Source organism: Nerophis ophidion, linkage group LG02, assembly GCF_033978795.1.
Source record: "Nerophis ophidion isolate RoL-2023_Sa linkage group LG02, RoL_Noph_v1.0, whole genome shotgun sequence".
NCBI lineage: Eukaryota > Metazoa > Chordata > Actinopteri > Syngnathiformes > Syngnathidae > Nerophis > Nerophis ophidion.
The window spans coordinates 52484931-52509200 of NC_084612.1; the positions used below are offsets into that span (position 1 = coordinate 52484931).

The following is a 24270-nucleotide window of genomic DNA, read 5'->3' on the forward strand; positions in this document are numbered from 1 at the left end:
CTGAAAATCCCAAATTCAGTATCTCAGAAAATTTGAATGTTAGTTACGACTAGTACCCAAAAATATTTTTTAGGAATGTGGACCAACTGAAAAGCATGAACATGGAAAGTTTCAGCATGTACGGCAATCAATAGTTAGTTGCAGCTCCTTTTGCCTGAATTGCTGCAGCAATACGGCGTGGCATGGAGTCGACCAGTCTGTTGCACTCAGGTGTTATGGGAGCCCAGGTTGCTTTAATAGTGGCCTTTAGCTCTTCAGCATTGTTGGGTCTGGCATCTCGCATCTTCCGCTTCACAATACCCCATAGGTTTTCTACGGGGTCAAGGTCAGGTGAGTTTGCAGGCCAATCAAGAACAGGGATACCATGGTCCTTAAACTAGGTACTGGTAGATTTGGCACTGTGTGCAGGTGCCAAGTCATGTTGGAAAATGAAATTTTCCCCTCCATAAAATTGGTCCGTGGCAGGCAGCATAAAGTGTTCTAAAACTTCCTGGTAGACTGCTGCATTGACCCTAGACCTCAGGAAACACAGTGGACCAACACCAGCAGATGACATGGCACCCCAGACCATTACCGATTGTGGAAATTTGACACTGGACTTCAGGCAACGTGGATTCTGTGCCTCTCCTGTCTTTCTACAGACTCTGGGACCTTGATTTCCAAAGGAGATACAAAATGTACTTTCATCTGAATACATAACTTTGGACCACTCAGCAGCAGTCCAGTCCTTTTTGTCTTGAGCCCAGGCGATATGCTTTTGACGTTGTCTCTTATTCAAAAGTGGCTTTACACAAGGAATGCGACAGCTGAAGCCCATATCTTGCATACGTCGGTGCGTGGTGGTTCTTGAAGCACTGACTCCAGCTGCAGTCCACTCTTTGTGGATCTCCCCCACATTTTTGAATCGGTTTTGTTTGACAATCCTCTCCAGGGCGCGGTTAACCCTCTTGCTTGTACACTTTTTTCTACCACATCTTTGTCTTCCCTTCGCCTCTCTATTAATGTGCTTGGAAACAGAACTCTGGGAACATCCAACCTCTTTGGCAATGACCTTTTGTGTCTTGCCCTCCTTCTTTAAAGTATCAATGGTAGTCTTTTGGACAGTTGTGAAGTAAGCAGTCTTCCCCATGATTGTGTGTCATACAGAATCAAAACGAGAGACCATTTAAAGCCTTTTCCAGTTGTTTTGAGTTAGTAAGCTAATTAGAGTGTGGCACCGGGTGTCTTCAATATCTGACCTTTTCACCATATTCTAATTTTCTGTAATGTTGAATTTAGGGTTTTCATTGGTTGTCAGCTATAATCATCTCCTTTTTGGCAAAAAACACTTGAAATGTATCAGTCTGTTTGGAATGAATGTATACATTCTACAAGTTTGACTTTCTAAATGGAATTACTGAAATAAATCAACTTTTTCATGATATTCTAATAATATGACCAGCACCTGCATATATATATATATATATATATATATATATATATATATATATATATATATATATATATATATATATATATATATACATATATATATATACATATATATACATATATATATATATATATATATATATATATATATATATATATATACATACATACAATCATATAAATACACATATACATACATCTGCACGAGCCTACCCCGCCCGACAGCTGCAAGCCCCCCAGCCCCTCGGGTGCAACCCTCTGCCCAACCGCCCACGAGAGGGACAGGCCCCCACCCAACCCAAGGCAGTCGCCCGCAGCCCCACCCGCACCCGCACCCCAATACCCGCCCAGGAACCCCCATCCACACCCGACCACCAGATCACCCAAGGATCAGCTCGCCAGGCCGGAAACAGGGGACACACCCGGGCCCACCCGGCCCCGCGGCACACAGCGCCCCCGGCACCCAGGGCCCCCCCACCCACGGAGCAAGACCCCAGGGGCAGAGCCCCAGCCCTGGCCCCCATGGGAGTCAGGTCAGGAAATTAATTAGCGGTGCCAAAGAGATCGGAATTCTGTCAGTTGTTTTAATTCAGCAGACATTCTTTCCATAACTACATAATCTAAAAAAATGTTTTTTAAAAGTTTATACATGAATTATTTTTTGATTACCAATTCATGAGAATAGTTTTCTTGGCGATGCCTAATGCGTTTATAAGGAGGTATGTTTTCTTTATATCAATATCAGTTGCGGAGAGATCCCCCAACAGACATCGTGCGGGGGAGATGGGTATAGAATCCCTAACGCTAAAGATAGGTTCTCGCACACTCCACGCCAAAAGTTATTTACGGGAGCACAGGACCACATTGAATGTAAGTAGTTATCTACCTTATTATCTGAGCAGGGTACACAAATGTTAGAGTCAGCTAAACCCATTTTATACATTCTTAGACCGGTGTAATGTATTCTGTAAAGTATTTTGAGCTGAATCAGTCGTAAATTAGGATTCTTAACAAAATGAGAAGTATTGAGGCATATTTGTTTCCAGAATTCTGGGTCACAGCTTGTGGATATGTCTGAATGCCATTTGGAAGTTGGAATTCCTATTGTGTTATCTATTTTTGATAAGAGAAAATATAATTTGGATAAAGCTTTGGGGGCAGATGTATTGAAGAATTTAACAGTTCAACAAAACTACCTTCCCACGTAGTTTTGTTGAATCTTGCGCTGATTACAGATTTGATTTGTATATATTCTAGGAATTTGTTAGGATTTATTGCATATTGTGTTATCAACCTTTTAAAAGATAAAAAGCTGTTTCCATTGATGTTATCCCCAAGGCATCATACCATGTTGGAAAGTCAAATGGTTTCTTGTTAAGCAGAAAATCAGGATTATTCCAAATGGGCGTAAATTGGCAGGGAGTGAGCGGGGACCCAGTTATTTTAAAAAATTCCCACCAAGCTGTTAAGGTAGAGCGTATATTAATACTTTTAAAGAAGTTGTGAATAAGCGATAGAAAATGGATGGATGGATGGATGTTTCCGGAGAATTTGGCTAATAAAGGCCAAGTTACAAATTGGGATCTTCTGACTGAGTGATTGTTCAAACTCTAACCATAAGTTATCGAATGAAGTGGGATTGATCCATTTCAATATATATTGTAGTTTATTTGCAAGGAAGTAATGGGAAAAGTTTGGAAGTTCTAGACCTCCATATTCTTTGGGTTTTTGTAAAGTTTTAAGGTTGATTCGTGCTGGTTTATTTTTCCAAAGAAATTGATTGATGTGTGTGTCTCGTGATTTAAACCAGATTTGAGAACGTTTGTTTGGAATCATTGAAAAGAGATAATCAACACTAGGCAAGACCATAATTTTCACGGTAGACCCTTCCCATTAGTGAGATGGGCAGTGACTTCCAACGCGCCAGATCATCCCCAATCGATTTTAAAATTGGGAAGTAATTCAAGCGATTTAGATCTGACAATGTGGAGGAAATATTGATACCAAATCATTTAATGTTCCCTTTATGCAGTTCAATTGATGAGGGGCTCTGAAAGTCAAAGTTAATTGGTAACACAGTAGATTTGGGCCAGTTGATGGAGTAATCTGAAATAGAACTGAATTTATTGATGATTGAGATTGTCTCTTGAAGAGAAGAATGTGGATTTTCTAAGAAAAGTAATACATCATCTGCATACAGGCTTATTTTATGATGAACGGTTGCGGAATGGATGCCTTTAATATTTGCATGCTGTCGAATTGCGGTTGCCAGAGGTTCAATAAATATAGCAAACGGTGACAGAGAAAGTGGACACCCTTGCCTAGTGCCCCTCATAAGTTGAAACCTTGGAGAGATTTGGCTGTTCGTTCTAACCGAAGCTGTAGGGAAACTATTTAGGACCTTGATCCATACTATAAATGAGTCTCCAAATCCAAATTTCTGTAAAGTAGCTAGAACAAAATTCCAATTCACTCTATCAAATGCTTTTTCAGCATCTAATGAAACAACAGCTGTTTTTAGATTATGAATAACAGGATAGTCTATCACATTGAGTAGACGGCGAACATTGTTGGACGATTGTCTCTCTTTGATGAAACCGGTTTGATCAGGATGTACTATAATGGAGTGACTTTCTCTAATCTTTGAGTTAAAACTTTGCAGATAATTTTAAGATCAGCATTAATCAAGGAGATTGGCCGGTAACTAAATGGAAGTGTTGGGTCTTTATCGGGCTTTAGCAAGAGACTGATCGTGGCCAGAGTTCATATTTGGAGGAAGGAATGAGTTTTCCCTTAATCTCTAAAGCCATTTTTTTAAATATTTGAGCTAGCAGTGACCAAAATGTTTTGTAGAACTCCACAGGGAACCCATCAGGCCCTGGTGCTTTATTGTTTGGCATCTGTTGAAGTGCGTCGTGAAGTTCATCTGCAGAAATAACAAGATCTAAATTTGATACTTGCCTTGTATTTAATTTAGGTAAGTCTATACCATTAATAAATGTCTCAATGTCTGAAGGAGATGGGACAATCTGGGGTGTATACAAGTTCATGTAAAAGTTTCTAAAGATAGAGTTAATTTCTTCAGGAACGTGAGTAATGTTCCCAGCGGAATCCTTGATAGATGGTATAGAACTTTTTTCTTTGTTTAGTTTTAATTGGTTAGCCAAATATTTGCTTGGTTCATTATCATGTTCAAATGTTTCTAAGCGTGACCTCTGGAGCAGGAATTGACTTTCTTGTCAATTTCTTATCTTAAATCTAATTTGAATTTTCTCAATTTGTTCAGTTTGTTCATTTTGTGAGTTAGCATAAGCTATTTCTAATATTGTTATTTCATTTTCAAGTTCCTGCTCTAATAAACATTCCTTTTTTTCTTGTATGATGAATAAGAAATATTTTTTCCTCGCATAACTACTTTCGCCGTCTCCCAGAGAACACACTATATGATTTCTGGTTGATCATTAAAATCTAAAAAATCTGTCCATTCTTTCTCAATATAGTTTAGGAAGTCTGGGTCCTCTAGTAATGAAATATTAAGTCTCCATTGTTTTGTAGGTGCAGTGATAGTTTTTTAGTGAGAGAGAGTGAGACAGGTGCATGGTCACTGATGATGATAGGATGGATGTGAATGTTTGAGATGTCAGATAAAATTGAGCTACATGTTAAAAGTAGTCAATGCGAGAGAATGAGCGGTGAACTGGGGAAAAATAAGTGTATTCCCTAAGAGTGCGGTGATAAGAACGCCAGGCATCGCAAAAACCATAATCGTTTATATATTGTTTAAGTATTACCACTGACTGAGACCCACGGTGACTCCCAGTCACTCTGGACCGATCTATATTTGGATTAAATACTAAATTAAGGTCCCCTCCTAGAATCAAGCAGTGGTTTGAGTTTGGAGAAAGTGAAGAGAAGAAAGTGTGAAAAAAGGAGGGGTCATCAACATTTGGGCCATAAATGTTGGCGATACATAAGTTTCTTCCATTAACGGAAATATTAACAATGATGTATCTTCCCTCAGTGTCAGTAATGGAGTTATGGAGTATAAAGTTTACTTTTTTTACTAATGAGAATGGCTACACCTCTCTGTTTGGAGTAGTAACTAGCAAAGTATGTGTGTGGGTATTGTGATGAGTGCAGTTTTGAGGTATTGGACTTGGAGAGGTGAGTCTCTTGTAGTAAAGCAATGTCTGCTTGCATGCTCTTCAAATGATTAAGGATTTTTACATTTTTTGCCTTGGACCCGACCCCACGCACATTCCAAGTGACAAACTGTATAGTGGACATACTAAACTAGACTGTAACTAAGTGTGTGGATGCATGTGTGTACTTTATGTGTAGATAATGCATGTCTGTATCCAAATGTAAGCCTATTTTGCATGTATTTAAGTGTGCAGAGTGTGTATAGTTGTTCATGTATTAGCTGTGAGTGTAAATGCTGATGACGACAAGGGGATACGCAACAGGTGGGGGAATAGAAAGAGAAAAACAAAAAAAACATTAAATGAAAAGAAAAGAAGAGAGTGGTGGATTAAACAATCAGTGAAAAAGGAGAAAGGAAAACGAGAAAGGAAAACAGTAAACATTTTGGTTTACCCAAAGAGAGAGAGAGCGCGTATGGCGTTTACGTGAGTGCTATGATGATGCACAGGTGTACTGTGGGGGGGCGAGGGAATGAAGAATAATTAAATAATACAAAAAAAATAGATTTACCGTGTTTAAGATGTTAATAATACAGCCACGGCGTGACTTCCGGTTCACGGTAAAGTTGACCGTTGATGAAAAGTTAACCATGGCGATGATAGCACGCCATCCTTCGGCGATAAACTTCTTACGAAGCAAGAACAGATGGCGGCGCCTGTCGAGGTATTCCTTGGGGAACTGGTCGTTGATGCTGAAGTTGGTTCCTTTCAACTCTCGGCCTTGGCTCCTCACCTGCTCCTTCTGCATGAAATGTTCGAATTTGGCTACGATGGTCTCGGCTTCCTGTTCTCCGGCTTTTTGGCTCCCAGCCGGTGGACGCGATGGAAGGGGATGTTCTTGATGGTGTCCGCTGGAAGCTTGAGCTGGTGTTCCATGGAGGACTTGATGGTTTCCTCTGGATCTTCCTCTGTCTTTTCCGGTATTACCGCAAAGACCAGATTGATTGTCCCTCATGCTTCTCGCCTGGAGGTCCAGCATCATCTTCTTCATGCACCTATTTTCCCGGGTGAGGTCCGCCACTCCGTCGGTGAGGGATTTTACGGACTCCCGAAGAGCGCCGTTCTCCTTGGCGAGAGAAACGACCTGCTGTTGTCCCAATTCCAAACTCTCTCGGATGGTTTGGAATTCCCTGTGGAGCACCTCGACAAGTGCGAAGCGGCCATCCAAACAAGTCAGACTCTTGTCGATGGAATCCAGGATTTCGGTGAAGTTTGTAACCGGCGGTGACACATTGCCAGGTGAGTCCTCCGGGCGGCTTCTTTTGGATGTTGGAGTCTTAGGTGGCTTCCCCATGACGAGACGATCGTAGCACTCTTCGACGTAGCCTTCAAGTGCCTCCAGATTTAGATATTTTAGTTTTATTTGCTTTATTTTTTGCCTTAGTTTTAATTTTGGCGGATTTCTGAATGAATTAGAATTGTTTGGCAGCCGAGTGTGCCGCTTGATTCTTTTTTTTTCCCCGCGTCAAGTACGCTCTCTCTCTCGCGAGACTACAACATTACTGACGCATCACCTGTCACTCTGAGTACCTAAAGTAAAGTAATTTTAATAGTAGGCTAATATAGCTAATAAAGACACTTATATCATGTGTTGCCTTCATTCTAACACTTTTATAAGACTTTAAATTTTTTGCCGCTGCAGACAGATTTTTTGTTGTTGTATTTTTGGTCCAAAATGGCTTTCAACATTTTGGGTTTCCTACCCCTGCGCTAGAGCATCATTGTGAATAGGCACTTTCATTTGCCTACCTTGTCAAGCACCACATCACTGATGGGCGGGAGACCGTCTGGTTTCTGCACACAGGCAGGCATAAATTGGAAGCTCAACAGGACATCCCTGTCATACTGCCGCTTCCTCTCTGCCAGGTCTAAAGCAATAGATAGATTTCAATAAAAACAGATCAACAAGTGTAAAGGCAGGGCCCTCTCTGACCTTCTAGGTCTTGTGAGGCACCAGTAGAGTTATCTTTGTCCCCGGGCGAGACTCCGCTGTCGCTGCTCTCAGTCTCAGAGGTGTGGCCCGCCCCGTTCCTAAGAGGCTCCGGTTCAGCCTCTCCGTTCTCCTCTGGGACAGCCAGCTTCCTATCAGCATCCGGGCTGCCGGCAGAAGCAGGAACGGTGGTGGAGGTGAAGACCGACGGTGGGGTCGCTGGGCCGCCCAGCATCGCCGGATGCACAAGGACCGGGTGTACGGGCCGGGGTTGGTCCTGTAGCAAGATAAAGTTCTCAGATTGATGGCCCCTGTAGCCCCAAAGTTTGTCTATTCCCTGCAAAAGTGTGTGTGATATTCGGCTCAGCAATGAGGAGCAGAGATAGAGCTGAATGATGGATAACACCCTGCTGGAGCAAAAAGTCACATCTAAGTCACATGTGGAAACATTTTCACAATGATTTATAGTGCCTTTCCTTCCTTCCGCTGCCCTTTGATACACTGATATGTGATTTTCAAAACAAAACAGAAACTAGCTCAAACATGTCTTGGCATCTTCTCCTACCTCGTGCTCCTTCAGAGGTGCATCTCCAGCATGAATCCCTTCATTTGGTTTCCTCCAGGTCTTTGGTATAACAGGAGAAGTTTGATTTGCTGCAAATAAAAGCTCAACATTAGGACTTTGCACTATTAGTTGACACAAACCACACACAGTTGAAATGTGGATAGTTTTCACATGGGTGTACATTTGGAACAACTATTGTACATTTCGGACTATAAGCCGCTACGCTTTGTACCCTGCGGCTTATTAAACGGTGCGGATAATTCATGGATTTTTCTTCGCTGATGGCCTTGAACAAATAGCTTTATTTAAACAGATGCAAATATACTTAAATGGTGTGTTATTTTTTACAACTATGGTGCCACCTTTTGGACAAGTTTGCTTTAATTGTGACCAGACCAAAAAAGATTCCAGAGCGGACCTTTATTACAGCAAAGGAGACGGCACTACCGGGACACAAGCCGATGAAGGATCGCCTCACACTGCTGGTTTGTGCTAACGATAGCAGTGACAACGGGAAGCCACAGCTCATTTATCACTCCGAAACTGTTCCTCAATGCCACAAATAATAGCCAACACAAGGTAAAATTCATGTTTTTTATTGTAGCATCATGGTGGTCAACGTTTTGGTTAACTATGCATAAGAACCAATACAAATTCGTAATTTGAGATTCCATTGTACTTTATTAACGCCTATTATTTGTAGGCGTTTGTGAGCCATATAACATGATGAGGTGGGCCAGGTCTGCCCCCCAGGCCTTGAGTTTGACACTTGCGCTATACATGGCTACACCATAGTCTAATTTATTGCAACAAAATTTTGTGGAGCCCTAACCTATGGCTTCCAAAGCCCAGTTTGAGAATACCTGCTTTAAAGATACATACTTCTGTAGGTAAAGTACGTACCTGGAGTAGGATTATTTAAAGATACATAAATGTAAAGTACATACCTTGAGTAGTATTATTTAAAAAGATACATACATGTAAAGTACATACCTGGAGTAGGAGTATTTAAAGATACATACATGTAAAGTACATAACTGGAGTAGGAGTATTTAAAGGTACAGTACATACCTGTGTAGGTAAAGTACATACTTGGAGTAGGAGTATTTAAAGATATATACATGTAAAGTACGTACCTTGAGTAAGAGTATTTAAAGATACATACATGTAAAGTACGTACCTTGAGTAGGAGTATTTAAAGATACATACATGTAAAGTACGTACCTGGAGTAAGAGTATTTAAAGATACATACATGTTAAGTACGTAGCTGGAGTAGGAGTATTTAAAAATACATACATGTAAAGTACGTACCTGGAGTAGAAGTATTTAAAGATACATACATGTAAAGTACATACCTGGAGTAGGAGTATTTAAAGATACATACATGTAAAGTCTGTACCTGTAGTAGGAGTATTTATAGTTACAGTACATACATGTGTAGGTAAAGTACGTACCTGGAGTAGGAGTATTTAAAGATAAGTACACGTAAAGTACGTAACAGGAGTACGAGTATTTAAAGATATATACATATAAAGTACGTACCTGGAGTATGAGTATTTAAAGATACATACGTCTAAAATACATACATGGAGTAGGAGTATTTAAAAAAACATACATGTAAAGTATGTACCTCGAGTAGGAGTATTTAAAGATACATACATGTAAAGTAAGTAACTGGAGTAGGAGTATTTAAAGTTACATACATGTGAAGTAAGTACCTGGGGTAGAAGTATTTAAAGATATATACATGTAAAGTACATACCTGTAGAAGGAGTATTTAAAGATACATACAGTGGGGCAAAAAAGTATTTACTCAGCCACCGATTGTGCAAGTTCTCCCACTTAAAATGATGACAAAGGTCTGTAATTTTCATCATAGATACACTTCAACTGTGAGAGACAGAATGTGAAAAAAAATCCAGGAATTCAAATTGTAGGAATTTTAAAGAATGTATTTATAAATTATGGTGGAAAATAAGTATTTGTTCAACCATTCAAAGCTCTCACTGATGGAAGGAGGTTTTGGCTCAAAATCTCACGATACATGGCCCCATTCATTCTTTCCTTAACACGGATCAATCGTCCTGTCCCTTTAGCAGAAAAACCGCCCCAAAGCATGATGTTTCCACCCCAATGCTTCACAGCAGGTATGATGTTCTTGGGATGCAACTCAGTATTCTTCTTCCTCCAAACACGACGAGTTGAGTTTATACCAAAATGGATACATGGATGATACAGCAGAGGATTGGGAGAATGTCATGTGGTCAGATGAAACCAAAATAAAACTTTTTGGTATAAACTCAACTTGTCGTGTTTGGAGGAAGAATAATACTGAGTTGCATCCGAAGAATACCATACCTACTGTGAAGCATGGGGTGGAAACATCATGCTTTGGGGCTGTTTTTCTGCTAAGGGGACAGGACGATTGATCCGTGTTAAGGAAAGAATGAATGGGGCCATGTATCGTGAGATTTTGAGCCAAAACCTCCTTCCATCAGTGAGAGCTTTGAATGGTTGACCAAATACTTATTTTCCACCATAATTTACAAATAAATTCTTTAAAATTCTTACAATGTGAATTCCTGGATTTTTTTTTTTTACATTCCGTCTCTCACAGTTAAAGTGTATATATGATGAAAATTACAGACCTCTGTCATCATTTTAAAGATATAAAGATACATACATGTAAAGTACGTACCTGGAGTAGGGCTCTCTCTGAGGACTGAATGATTCTCTGACTCTCTTTCAGTCACAACACCATGAAACTCTGCTCCTTCTCTGGAGACCAGGTCCTTTTTGTCTAGGGATTTCTTCAGCTCGTCGACCTCTGCTGTGGCCTGAACCAGCGGTGGAAGGCCAAGTGGGACTGCAGTGGCTTGGCTGGAGTTCAGGGCGACCGGCATCATGGCCAAAGACGCCATAGGAGCGAGCTCAGCAGCAATGGGAAATGTTTCCGAAGGGGAGTTCTCTTGGAAAGCAGGAGAAGAAAGGATAGGTCGTGTTCCAGCTGGGAAGGCGAGATGTGGCTGCTCGTGAGCTGGGGAGTCCACTTCAGCCTCAGGGTCTGCATGACCATTCATGGCCTCGGGAACGAGCGATGGCGAGACTGGGGGGGAATTTGAGAGAGGCTTGTCTGTGTTGGGAATATGAGGCGAGGCTATAGAAGGTCTGTGGTCTCCGCCAGAGGGGGAGGGGGGACGGTCACCAGCATTGACCACCGAGGGTGGGAAGTTTGCAGGGGCTGACGGTGAGGCAGGGAAGGCAAGCTCTGGTTCCACAGTGGAAGAGTTTTCTGAAACGGGGGTGCTGGCCTCCAGTCTCTCCGAGGGACCTTCTGGATGCAAAAGCCCGGGTGAGGAACCCTTTTGAACAAACGCCTCTGGTTTTGGGCTCCCTTCTGGAAGAAAGAAAAGTATTTTTGTTCAACTTTAGTGTTTGAACTGCTGTCATATGTGATATCAGCGTTTGGTCAAATCAATGAAGACTGTATGATTGGTTTGACACTAGAACAGACTAGGGTTGTACAGTATACCGGCACTAGTATAGTACCGTGCCGTCAATAATACAGCATGACATTGCTGATTTTACGAGCAGAGGAGCATGTTTTGCAGCACCCACACAAGTATTACTTACAAGCAGACACAGTGTGTAGAAAAGGGAGAATAGACGCATTTTGGTGTAAAAAGTAAAGATAAAGGTGAAGTTATAACACTGAAACGCCCTCAGGAAGAGCTGTTTTAAGACATGGTTAGCTAGCTAGCATCTAACATCCATTCGCAGTGTGCAGTGTTTTTGCTACCTCTAAATCACTAATTCTCGCCTCCATGGCGACAAAGTCAGTAAGTTTCTTACAAGTATCATTATCACTGCAGGACGAAGAATAAGTAAACATGCTTCACTACACACCGTAGGAAAATACAATAGCTTACCGGCGTCACCGCTAAGAAAAGATAGCATTCCTGTCATGTGTGGATCTACTCCTTACATCCACTGTAATGATACCAAATACCAGAGCTTATCTAGTCGATACTAGTATGATTACATCAATATTTTTTATGGTCACAATTTTTTCTTTCTTTTTTAAAAAATCATAATATGTTTATAAAGTCAGTAAATATGTCCGTGGACACATGAGGACTTTGCATATGACCAATGTAGGATCCTGTAACTACTTGATATTGGATTGATACCTAAATTTGTCATATTATCCAAAACTAATGTCATGTATCAAAGAAGAGAAGAATAAGTGATTATTACATTTTAATAGAAGTGTAGATAGAATATGTTGAAACAGAGAGCAAGCAGATATTAACAGTAAATGAACATGTAGATTAATAATTCATTTTTATAGTTTGTCCCTCACAATGTTGACAAAATAATAGGTAGATAAATGACACAATATGTTACTGCATACGTCAGCAGACTAATTAGGAGTCTGTTTGTTTACATACGACTAAAAGACAAGTTGTTTAGTATGTTCAACATTTTATTTAAGGCCTAACTTGCAAAAAGAAATTTATGTTTAATGTACCTTAAGATTTTTTGTTAAAATAAAGCCAATAATTATTTTTTTGTGGACCTCTTTATTTAGAAAAATATGGAAAAGTATGGAAATAGATTTTGGTACAGCTACCTAAATATTGGTATGGGGACAACTGTGCAACAGACTAGTTTTGATTTTCTATGGGAAAATTAAACACCAATCCGAATCCAAAAAAAGTAACCCAAACATCCATCCATTGTCTACCGCTTATTCTCTTTGGGGTCGCGGGGGGCGCTGGTGCCTATCTCAGCTACAATCGGGCGGAAGGCGGGTACACCCTGGATAAGTCGCCACCTCATCGCAGGGCCAACACAGATAGACAACATTCACACTCACATTCACACACAAAGGCCAATTTAGTGTTGCCAATCAACCTATCCCCAGGTGCATGTCTTTGGAAGTGGGAGGAAGCCGGAGTACCTGGTGGGAACCACGCAGTCAGGGGGAGGACATGCAAACTCCACACAGAAAGATCCCGAGCCCGGGATTGAACCCAAGACTACTCAGGACCTTCGTATTGTGAGGCAGATGCACTAACCCCTCTCTACCGCCGTGCTGCCCAACAAAACCCAAACTTAGTTTGTCTTATTTCAAATATTCCACTGGATCTAAAGCAAGGAGCGGCGCACCTGGCACTGGTTTGGCATCTGTAGCCGCAGTTGTCACGTCTTGTTGCTGAGGGGGGTCCAATGCAAAGCTCCCACAAGTGGCATGCTGTGGCTGCAGCTCCGGAGTCTGCCTGTTGCTCACTTGCTGCTGCTATTTGAAGTAGAAAATGTGAGGATAGTGACATAACAACTACACAAGATGGAGGCCGGCATGAACACACCATGCAAAGCAGTCCAGATGCAGATTTGAGCAGGGACAAGCAGTCCATGGTGTGGTTCATAAGAGAAGTTGCAAAACCACAGGAAAGACGGATGGAAAAAAGAGGAAGAAATTTGATGAAACAAGCAAAGTTTGAGATTGGATGAGCAGTAAAGGAGCCCTACCTGATGGGGTATGGGAGTGGAGGAAGGAGGAGCGATAGGAGGCGTTGAGTTCCTGCTTCCTGAGACTCCCGCCATGATTTCCTCAGTAATGTCCCTTCCATCCTGAGTGGGGTCACAGATACGAATCTGGGAGGAAAAAGGCAAAAAACACATGGGTCTAAGAACCTTGCTTCATATACCGTATACTCTGGTTTATAAGACGCTACTTTTTTCGCGGCTAATAAAATGGTGCAGCTAATTTATGGAGTTTTGCTATCATAATGTAATCAAGCTAGCGTCGTTAGCAATGTCTACTATGCTAACACGTTTACGAGTATCTGTGTTAGTACAATGTATTGTTTCAATTTCACAAATATATCAGTAAATTTGCCAAAATGTCACTTATTGAGTCTGTTTAGCTGATTGGAGAGATAGCTTGCACAGCTAGTGGGTCCATGACCATGACTTTTGTTTTGTTTGATCGGCCGTTTTACTGACGTGTTACAGACACCGTTTGGAAACAATTAAGGTATGTAGATACAAACACATGAAATATTAGTCTTATAGTCCGCTGCGGCTAGTATATGGGGGGAAAAAACAATTCTTAAATATTTTGTGGGTGCGGCTTATAGTCCGGAAAATACAGAATTTCCCAGATGAGGAGAGATAAAGCAAATTATTGTAGTGTCTCAGATTTTTTTTTTTTAATATTGGATCCAATTTTAATCACAGCTGTATTTATTTGAAGCAAACTACCACCATACTTACGGTTTTCTTTTCACGCTTGGCTGGTGGAGGTTGCTGTGGTGTAGGCACTATGTTGGGCGGCGAGGCTGGATACACGGTCTGCCCTGGGTAAAAGGATGGGCCGGCTGTGGCAACGGGGGCAGGGACTGACGGTGATACGGGTGCATGATACCTGAGGGAGTCTGAGACAAGTCACAGGAGAAAAAACAGGATAAACATTTTGATGATGCCAGGGGTTTTTTTTGCCTTTATGTTGGGTTATTACAAAAAAAACTTACGATACGGGGTAGAGTACTCCCCTGGTCCTGGACCTGGATAAAAGGGGCTAGACCCCGGGGGCTGGACAGAATACTGTTGAGGCGGCGCCACATAGGGCGAGTTGTGTCGATACTGCAGGAAGACAAACACACCAAGAGGGACAACATTTACATCACATTGACTTTGCTTCACAACAAAATGTTTTAACATCCACCTAATCTTTTTACTCATCACATTGGCAGAGGGAAACAAACTGCAGCGTTACAAGCTAATACTTGATGAAGAATAAAACACATCTGGCGTCCTCACCAGATCTCCACCATGTATTTGTCTGACAAACACTTTTCCAAAAAGACAAAGAGCTTTTAATTTTTGTAACATTTATTTACATACTGCACTACTTTCAAATCTTTTTTGGGCCAGAATATTAACGATACGTTGGCATTCAGAAGTCACATTTTGTATAATAGTTGCAAACCAGAGACGGATCTTTAAAGTGAAGGACAGGATCCGACTCCCACTCTTGAACTAGAGCGATTTAAAAAAAAATTGTCTTTTAAAGCCGCTTTGGTCAACATGTGTGGCTGAAGCACATTAGGTATCCACCGTGTATTCCTCTGACAGACACTTTTACAAATGTGAATTTTTTGTTGCACCTCTCCACTAAAGACAGGTGGGGAAAATAATCGTTGTTTTTTTTTTTAGAGCGTTATAAAATCGTTGAGTAAATATTAATAATGGATAATCAATGTATTTATTGTAAATAAAATAATGCAGACCATTTTAAAATGTGGTTGGCTGCTGTGAGCCACCCCACATTTGATTAGCTCCTTTATTTTAGGGCACTTATGTTCCAGTTTTGCACACATTTGCAGTCATTTAACAAATAAGATGACAATTAGATTAGATTAGATTAGATAGATAGTACTTTATTTATTCCGTCAGGAGAGTTCCTTCAGGAAAATTAAAATTTTCAGCACAATCCCATTCAAGTTTAGGAAAACATTACAGGGAGACAGAACAGGATCGCTGACGGGTCTGCCGGCTTCCAGCGCCCCTTACAAAAAAGATGACATACAGGTAAACAAAGGGGGGGAGGGGGGGAGAAAAAATAGAAGATTAAAATAAAATTTAAAAAATCGGTCTTTGCCTGGGCCCTGGAGAGGAGGTGCAGACTGAGGCCAAGGGAAAAAAACAAATAAATAAATAAAAATAATAATAATAATAATTTATTGTTACAAATGCACTGTTTTAAAAAGTTGCAAGTAGGTATAGTATAGTATACCGAAACTAATATAGTACCACGATACTAGTGATTTATATTCGGTACTACACCGCCTCTAAAAAGTACCATTGCCCCTGGCCCCTGTCATTGTCACGTCATGACATTGCTGGTTTTATGAGCAGAGAAGCATGTTCGGCAACGCACACACACGGAGTACTTACAAGCAGACACAGTGTGTAGACAAAAAAGGGAGAAAGGACACATTTTGGTGTAAAAGGTAAAGATAAAGGGGAAATTATAACACTGAAACACCCTCAGGAAAAGCTGCTTTAAGACATGGCCAGCTAGCTAGCAGCTAAAGTCTATCTGCAGTCTGCAGTGTTTTAGCTACTTCTAAATCACTAATCCTGGTCTCCATGGCGACAAATTAAAGTAAGTTTCTTACAAGTATCCTCCCTGCAGGACGACGAATATCAAAACATGCTTCACTACACACCGTAGCTCACCGGCGTCTAAATGTAAACAAACACCATGGGTGGATCTGCACTTAACATCCACTGTAATGATACCAAGTAAAGGAGCGTATCTAGTTGATACAACTATTATTACATTGAGATTTTTTAGCAACACAACATTTTTTGGTTTTTTAAAATGTATATTATGTTTATAAACTCAGGAAATATGACTTTTAGTATGACCAATGTATGATCCTGTAACTACTTGGTATCGGGTCGATACGTAAATGTGTGGTATCATCCAAAACTAATGTTAATGGTAAATTGGATGTACTTGTATGGCGCTTTTCTACCCCTTTTTAAGGAGCCCAAAGCGCTTTGACAGTATTTCCACATTCGACCATTCACACACACATTCACACACTGATGGCGGGAGCTGCCATGCAAGGTGCTCACCAGGGCCCATCAGGAGTAAGGGTGAAGTGTCTTGCCCAAGGACACAACGGACGTGACTAGGATGGTAGAAGGTGGGGGATTGAACCAGCAACCCTCAGATTGCTGGCACAGCCACTCTACCAACTTCGCCACGCCGTATCAAAGAAGAGAAGAATAAGAGATAATGTTTTAACAGAAGTGTAGATAAAACATGTTAAAAGAGAAAATAGGCAGATATTAGCAGTAAATGAACGAGTAGATTAATAATCAATTTTTACAGCAAGTCCTTTATAATATAGACAAAATAATAGGTAGATAAATGACACAATATGTTACTTCATACGTCAGTAGACTAATTAGGAGACTTTGTTTGCTTACTTACTAATAAAAGAAAAGTTTTCTTGTATGTTCACTATTTTATTTAAAGACTAAATAGCAGTAAGAAACATATGTGTTTTTAATTTTCCTGAGAGAACTCTCGTGAAGGAATCAATGAAGTATTATCTATCTATGTTCAATGTACACAAAAATGTATTTGTAAAATAAAGCCAATAATTACATTTTTGTGGTCCCCTTTATTTAGAAAAGTATGAAAAATATAGAAAAGTATCGTAAAGTATTGAAATACATTTTGGTACCAGTAACAACATTAGTTGCAAGTGATAAACGCACATTTTTTGAAACGGAAATAAAAGTGAGACTGCAGCAATATACATAAATGAAAGATGCATCAATAATCCATTTTTAATCCAATCGTAGCTCCTGAATCATAATCAAATCGTAAGGAGGGTTGCAACGATAAGTCGACATTGTCAACAATAAAATTTGTGGCCAACAATCATATTTGTTGACAATAGTCGTGACTTTATTACTCGAGTTTTTCCGGGTGGGAAGTGGGTCACTGGCAAAACACGGCCAGTGCTAACATGCCTAGTGTAAGGTTATTTCCCTTTTATTCTTGTTAAAAACATGAACTTATTTTGCAAAGTGAACCTTCTTTTTATAGTAGTACATTTATAGTACAGCATCTAAAGACATGATGTCGGACATCTGGAGGGAGGATGCGGTCACAGCCTCGGTAAGAGTGTTAGCTTTTACCTTGCGAGTTAGCTAACAAGAGTGAGACCAAGTTGTGTCATTTTAGCCAAAATCAGTCTGTTAAACTTTGTCTACAACAATTGAGGTATGTTTTAAAGCAGCGTCAACTTGCAGTGCCATAAAAACAATGCACTTTAACAAAGCAAACAGCTTTTCTAATGCAGGCGGACATAGTCACAAGACAGAGTAGAGTGCGTGCGGCTTTGCCTAAAATGATTTTTGAGTATCTGTATTTTATCTGTATTATAAAAGGTGGTGGATAAAATTTACAACCTGGAAAAGCGATAATTTTTTGAGGTGTGTCATGCCTGAGACTCACACTAGCCAAACGTCCAGGACTTGAAGTGTGAAGTGGGCCCAGGTCTAATTAGAGTCTAATAGTAATAAGAAATGATGGATTTATGTAGCGCTATTCTAGACAAATAAGGCGCTTTACAGTCAGAACTGAGAACCCATCATTCATTCACTCAACATTAAGGATGGATTAATCATTTTAATAAATATAAATATATTGTACATAGAAACACACATATACTCACACACACACACACACACGCACCGTTATTCATACATACAGACATACATTGGTACCTACGCTCCCACATACACACACAAATACAGTACATACCTACATACTCCAAGTTCATCCATATACACGCACATTCATGGTGCAAACATACACATACTGTAAATATACGTTCACTGTACAAACATACATATACACGTACAGTACATATACATTTACTGTACAAACATTCTGTACATATACAAGTACATATACATACATACACACATTCACGTTTCATCAAACATATATTAATGTTGTTGCCCTAGGGGCAACTGGGTTACACATGGCACACTGACAAAGCTTAACCCATTGTTACTATAACAATCTACAAGATTAATATAGGTTGCCCCTCTCTCTTCCCCTTCATCTTTCGGTATTCCTTTTTTTTTTTATCTCTCTAGTTATCATTATGTATACATATTGATGCATTTGAACAACTGTGTTGTTGATAATAGAGGTAAACTATTGGTATTGTTCATGATCAATTGCGCTTTTTCAATTGGAATTTTTATTGCTCCAATTGTAGTGTAAAAATGCTCATTGTCATTTCTATATTATTATTTATTTCGCTAACTGCTTCTTTGCTATCACTTTTACGATCGTATTTGTACATATCGTATGTGCTGGTGTTGTTCTATTGTTGTTGTTGTTATTGTTGTGTTTGCTGTTGTCGTTTTTGTCTCTCTGTCTAATACCCCTCTGATCCCCACAATTTCCCCCTCTGTCTTCCTTTTTTTCTCTTTCTATCCCATCCTGCTGCGGCCAGGCTGCACCAAATGATAATATAAATACATTTAATAAAGTCAAATTCAAATAAGGCAACAAGAGAAGTATCCTACACTTCTCTTTTGTAAATTAAATCTGAACAGCCGATATGGGCATCTACATCAACTATATGATTTGCCTGAGAAGCTGGACAGGACACAAAAAAAAAATCATTTTAATTTGGGATGGATTAATCATTTTAATTTTGATTTTCATTATGGCTTCTCACAATTATAAAAATTTAGGAATCAATAAAAAGAAAAAAAGACTATGGGCAACGCAACGTGCATGCAAATTTCTGAGCTTGTGACGGCAAATCAGATGAGGTGGGAACAAGTGGAAAAAAGAGCGTGTCTACTAGAATTTTGGGATTTCACCATGGTTACTACTTTTTATTTGACACAACACCAGTATGCCTGATCAACAGTAGCAGGCCGTGCGTTTCCCACCTAGGCCTTCAGTGATTTCCGACTTCAATGATTATCTCTCAAAAGACCATTAATGATGTCACCACATGAAACATTTACACCCTACTGCGCATTGAACCACATCAACAGTATACAAAACTGGTTATTTTTTGGCGCATTTAAAAATCAATCAAAATGCATCATCACTGTCAACACCGTGTAAGGTAAGGATGGTGTTCTGCTGACCTCAACTGCGGATGTTGTGGATCAGTGGAGGGAATACTTCGAAGACCTCCTCAATCCCACCAACACATCTTCCTATGAGGAAGCAGTGCCTAGGGAATCTGTGGTGGGCTCTCCTATCTTGTGGCTGAGGTTGCTAAAAAGCTCCTTGGTGGCAAGGTCCCGGGGGTGGATGAGATCCGCTCGGAGTTCCTTAAGGCTCTGGATGCTGTGGGGCTGTCTTGGTTGACAAGACTGCAGCATTGCGTGTACATCGGGGGCGGTACTGGTTCCTCTCTTTAAGAAAGGGGACCGGAGGATGTGTTCCAACTATCGTGGGATCACACTCCTCAGCCTTCCTGGCCAGGATCTTCAGCTCTCACTGGATCGGTTCGCAGCCGAGTGTGAAGAGACTGGGGTGAGCATCAGCACCTCCAAGTCCGAGTCTATGGATCTCGCCCGGAAAAGGGTGGAGTGCCATATCCGGGTTGGGGTGGAGTTTCTGCCCCAAGTGGAGGAGTTCAAGCACCTTAGAGTTTTGTTCAAATGTGAGGGAAGAGTGGATCATGAGATCGACAGGCGGATCGGTGCGGCGCCGTCAGTAATGCGGACGGTGTATCGAGCCGTTGTGGTGAAGAAGGAGTTGAGCCAGAAGGCATAGCTCTCAATGTACCGGTCCATCTACGGTCCCATCCTCACCTATGGTCATGAGCTTTGGGTTAAGGACAAGATCACGGGTACAAGCGGCCAAAATGAGTTTCCTCCCCCGGGTGGCGGTTCTCTCCCTTAGAGATAGGGTGAGAAGCTCTGCCATCCGGGAGGAACTCAAAGTAAAGCCGCTGCTCCTCCACATGGAGAGGAGCCAGATGAGGTGGTTTGGGCATCTGGTCAGGATGCCACCCGAACGCCTCCCTAGAGAGGGGTTTAGTGCACGGCCGACCGGTAGGAGGCCACGTTGGGAAGACTACATCTCCCGGCTGGCCTGGGAACGCCTCTGGATCCCCCGGAAAGAGCTGGGTGAAGGGGCTGGGGAGAGGGAAGTCTGGGCTTCCCTACTTAGGCTGCTGCCCCCGCGACCCAATCTCGGATAAGCGGAAGAAGATGGATGGATGGATAAAATGCATCAGAAATTTTAACATATCTTACGTGGTACTGTCAAAATTAAAATGGCAAAACACATATGAAAAGTAAAAAAATAAAACATTTGAACTCCCTATTCAACGCCGTATAAGCCATTGGTACCCATCGTCGTTAGCTCATTCAAGTGGAAATGGCAAGCATTTCCCCATTTGATCGCCAGAACAGCTGAGCAAGCTTGGCCAAGATGGTCTCACAAGATTTAGTTTCTCTTTGAATATATAAGCGGTAGAAATGGATGGATGGATGGAATATCCTTCTTGAAAATGGCCTTGCAAATATGTATCTGCCATCTAATCAATGTTTTGTTCTCCTTCTCTGCTATCCCGGTCTACGGCGCATTGCTTCCTGCTAAATTGAAACTTGTGAATGGATACTCACTTTGGATTGACAAGTGAGTATCCAATCACAGTCTCGTTAACATCAGGCTACTTAGACTACTGTCAACAACTTGTGATCTGATTGGCTATCACAACTGGCTCTCAACTTTATGTGTTCTCAAATTCATTTGCTAACGGTCCCGATGAGTATCCAATCACGGGACGGGCAGATGTCACGTTCAACGTGAGGCCATCAAGAAAGCCTTATTGATCTATCGCAACTGTCTATCACTGTATGACGCCAGCATTGTGATTTTGAAGGCCTCGGGCAGATTTGGTACAACATGGCAACATAAGCTAGTTGAATTCTGACTGGATACTAACTAAAACTAAAAACAACTGCACTGTAAGGAGCAATATATGACATGGAGAATATGAATACTTTTTGAAATTTAGGGAAAGTAAATAATAAAAAAATTTTTATCTTTAAATATGATCATGATTTCTGGTTATGTTAGTCCAGCAGAGAAGGTCTTGCTGGTCCTGATGGCATACCACTCCTAATTAATAATCACCAAACTCAAAAAAATATAAGACATAGTCTGGCCAATAAAACAGAATTGACAGACAAACACAAAATAACATCAGGGAAATTGACATAAATGTAAGTAAAATGTTATAATTGTGAAGAGAAGTAACATTTATTTGGAAAATATTGTGTCCGGTAGAAAATGGATGGATGGATGGATGATGTGTCCGGTAGAACTAAATTATCCCCGACAAACTTAACCGCCCCGTCCTGAACTAAAACAATGTCGATATGGTCCCTTGAAACAGCGACTGAATTATAATGCTTAAGCCAGCAGGAACAATCATACACCTACAACACATCTCATCTACTTGTGTTGTAGTGAACGACATCATGGATGTAACATCAATGTACAAAACTCAAAATCAGTGAAGTGGGCACGTTGTGTAATTCATAAATAAAAACATAATACAATGATTTTCATCGGGACATCAGGGGCGGTGCCTCTTAATTGGCAGACCGGGGTGGTGGTTCCTCTCTTTAAGAGGGGAAACCTGAGGGTGTGTTCCAACTATCGTGGGATCACACTCCTCAGTCTTCCCGGTAAGGTTTATTCAGGTGTACTGGAGGGGAGGCTACGCCGGACAGTTGAATCTCGGATTCAGGAGGAACAGTGTGGTTTTCATCCTGGTCTTGGAACTATGGGCCAGCTCTATACTCTCGGTAGGGTCCTTGAGGGTGCATGGGAGTTTGCCCAACCAGTCTACATGTGCTTTGTAGACTTGGAGAAGGCATTCGACCGTGTCCCTCGGGAAATCCTGTGGGGAGTGCTTAGAGAGTATGGGGTATCGGATTTTGGCGGTCTGCTCTCTGTACAATCAGTGTCAGAGGTTGGTCCGCAGTGCCGGCAGTAAGTTGTACACGTTTCCAGTGTGGGTTGGACTACGCCAAGGCTGCCCTTTGTCACAGATTCAGTTAATAATTTTTATGGACAGAATTTCTACGCAGAGTCAAGGCGTTGAGGGTATCTGGTTTGGTGGCTGCAGGATTAGGTTTCTGCTTTTTGCAGATAATGTGGTCCTGATGGCTTCATCTGGCCAGGATCTTCAGCTCTCACTGGATCGGTTTGCAGCCGAGTGTGAAGCGACTGGGATGAGAATCACCACGTCCAAGTCCGAGTCCATGGTTCTCACCCGGAAAAGGGTGGAGCGCCATCTCCAGGTTGGGGTGGAGATTCTACCCCAAGTGGAGGAGTTCAAGCACCTTGGAGTCTTGTTCACAAGTGAGGGAAGAGTGGATCGTGAGATCGACAGACGGATTGGTGTGGCGTCTTCAGTAATGCGGACACTGTATCGATCCGTTGTGGTGAAGAAGGAGCTGAGCCGGAAAGCAAAGCTCTCAATTTACGGGTCGATCTACGTTCCCATTGTCACCTATGGTCATGAGCTTTAGGTTATGACCAAAAGGACAAGATCACGGGTACAAGCGGCCAAAATGAGTTTCCTCCGCCGGGTGACGGGTCTCTCTCTTAGAGATAGGGTGAGAAGCTCTGCCATCTGGGATGCGCTCAAAGTAAAGCCGCTGCTCCTCCACATAGAGTGGAGCCAGATGAGGTGGTTCGGCCGTCTGGCCAGGATGCCACCCAAACGTCTCCCTAGGGAGGTGTTTAGTGCACGTCCGACTGGTAGGAGGTCACGGGGAAGACCCAGGACACGTTGGGAAGACTATCTCTCCCGGCTGCCCTGGGAACGCCTCGGGATCCCTCGAGAAGAGCTGGACGAAGTGGCTGGGGAGAGGGAAGTCTGGGCTTCCCTGCTTAGGTTGCTGCCCCCGCGACCCGACCTCGGATAAGCGGAAGAAGATGGATGGATGGACAGAGAATAATTGGCAAATCCTTTTCAACATATATTCAATTGAATGGACTGCAAAGCCAAGATATTTCATGTTTACACTGAGAAATTTAGTTTATATTTGCAAATAATTATGAACTTAGAATTGAATGGCAGCAACACATGTTGAAAAGGCATTTTTACCAGTGTGTTACATGGCCTTTCCTTTTTACAAAACTTAGTAAAGGTTTGGGGACTGAGGAGACACATTTTCTAAGTGGAATGTTTCCATTCTTGCTTGATGTACAGCTTAAGTTGTTCAACAGTCTCCCTTATAATATTTTAGCCTTCATATTGCACCACACAATTTTAACGGGAGACCGGTCTGCACTACGGCAGGCCAGTCTAGTACCCGCACTCTTTTACTATGAAGCCACGTTGCTGTAACAAGTGGCTTGGCATTGTCTTGCTGAAATAAGCAGGGGCGTCCATTAAAACGTTGCTTGGATGGCAACATATGTTCCTCCAAAAGCTTCAGCATTAATGGTGCTTTGACAGATGTGTAAGTTACCCATGCCTTGGCCACTAATACACCCCCATACCATCAAAGATGCTGGCATTTACACTTTGCG

General features: G+C 41.5%; 1 protein-coding gene across 5 annotated transcripts in view; it reads right to left on the bottom strand.

Moving 5' to 3' along the window:
- The window catches only part of LOC133542286 (eukaryotic translation initiation factor 4 gamma 3-like), a 163324-nt gene that overhangs the window by 66679 nt on the left and 72375 nt on the right, over window positions 1-24270 (bottom strand). For 3 of the 5 annotated variants that reach the window (XM_061886308.1, XM_061886301.1, XM_061886285.1), the window contains exons 8-15: window positions 14669-14780; window positions 14412-14572; window positions 13665-13790; window positions 13302-13428; window positions 10828-11526; window positions 8129-8217; window positions 7567-7840; window positions 7383-7501 (exon numbers count right to left, since the gene is read on the bottom strand). In XM_061886308.1, the coding sequence (XP_061742292.1) occupies window positions 7383-7501; window positions 7567-7840; window positions 8129-8217; window positions 10828-11526; window positions 13302-13428; window positions 13665-13790; window positions 14412-14572; window positions 14669-14780 (1707 nt within the window). Of the gene's footprint in view, window positions 1-7382; window positions 7502-7566; window positions 7841-8128; window positions 8218-10827; window positions 11527-13301; window positions 13432-13664; window positions 13791-14411; window positions 14573-14668; window positions 14781-24270 lie in introns of all 5 variants that reach the window. The other 2 variants (XM_061886294.1, XM_061886277.1) reach the window with 2 other exon arrangements.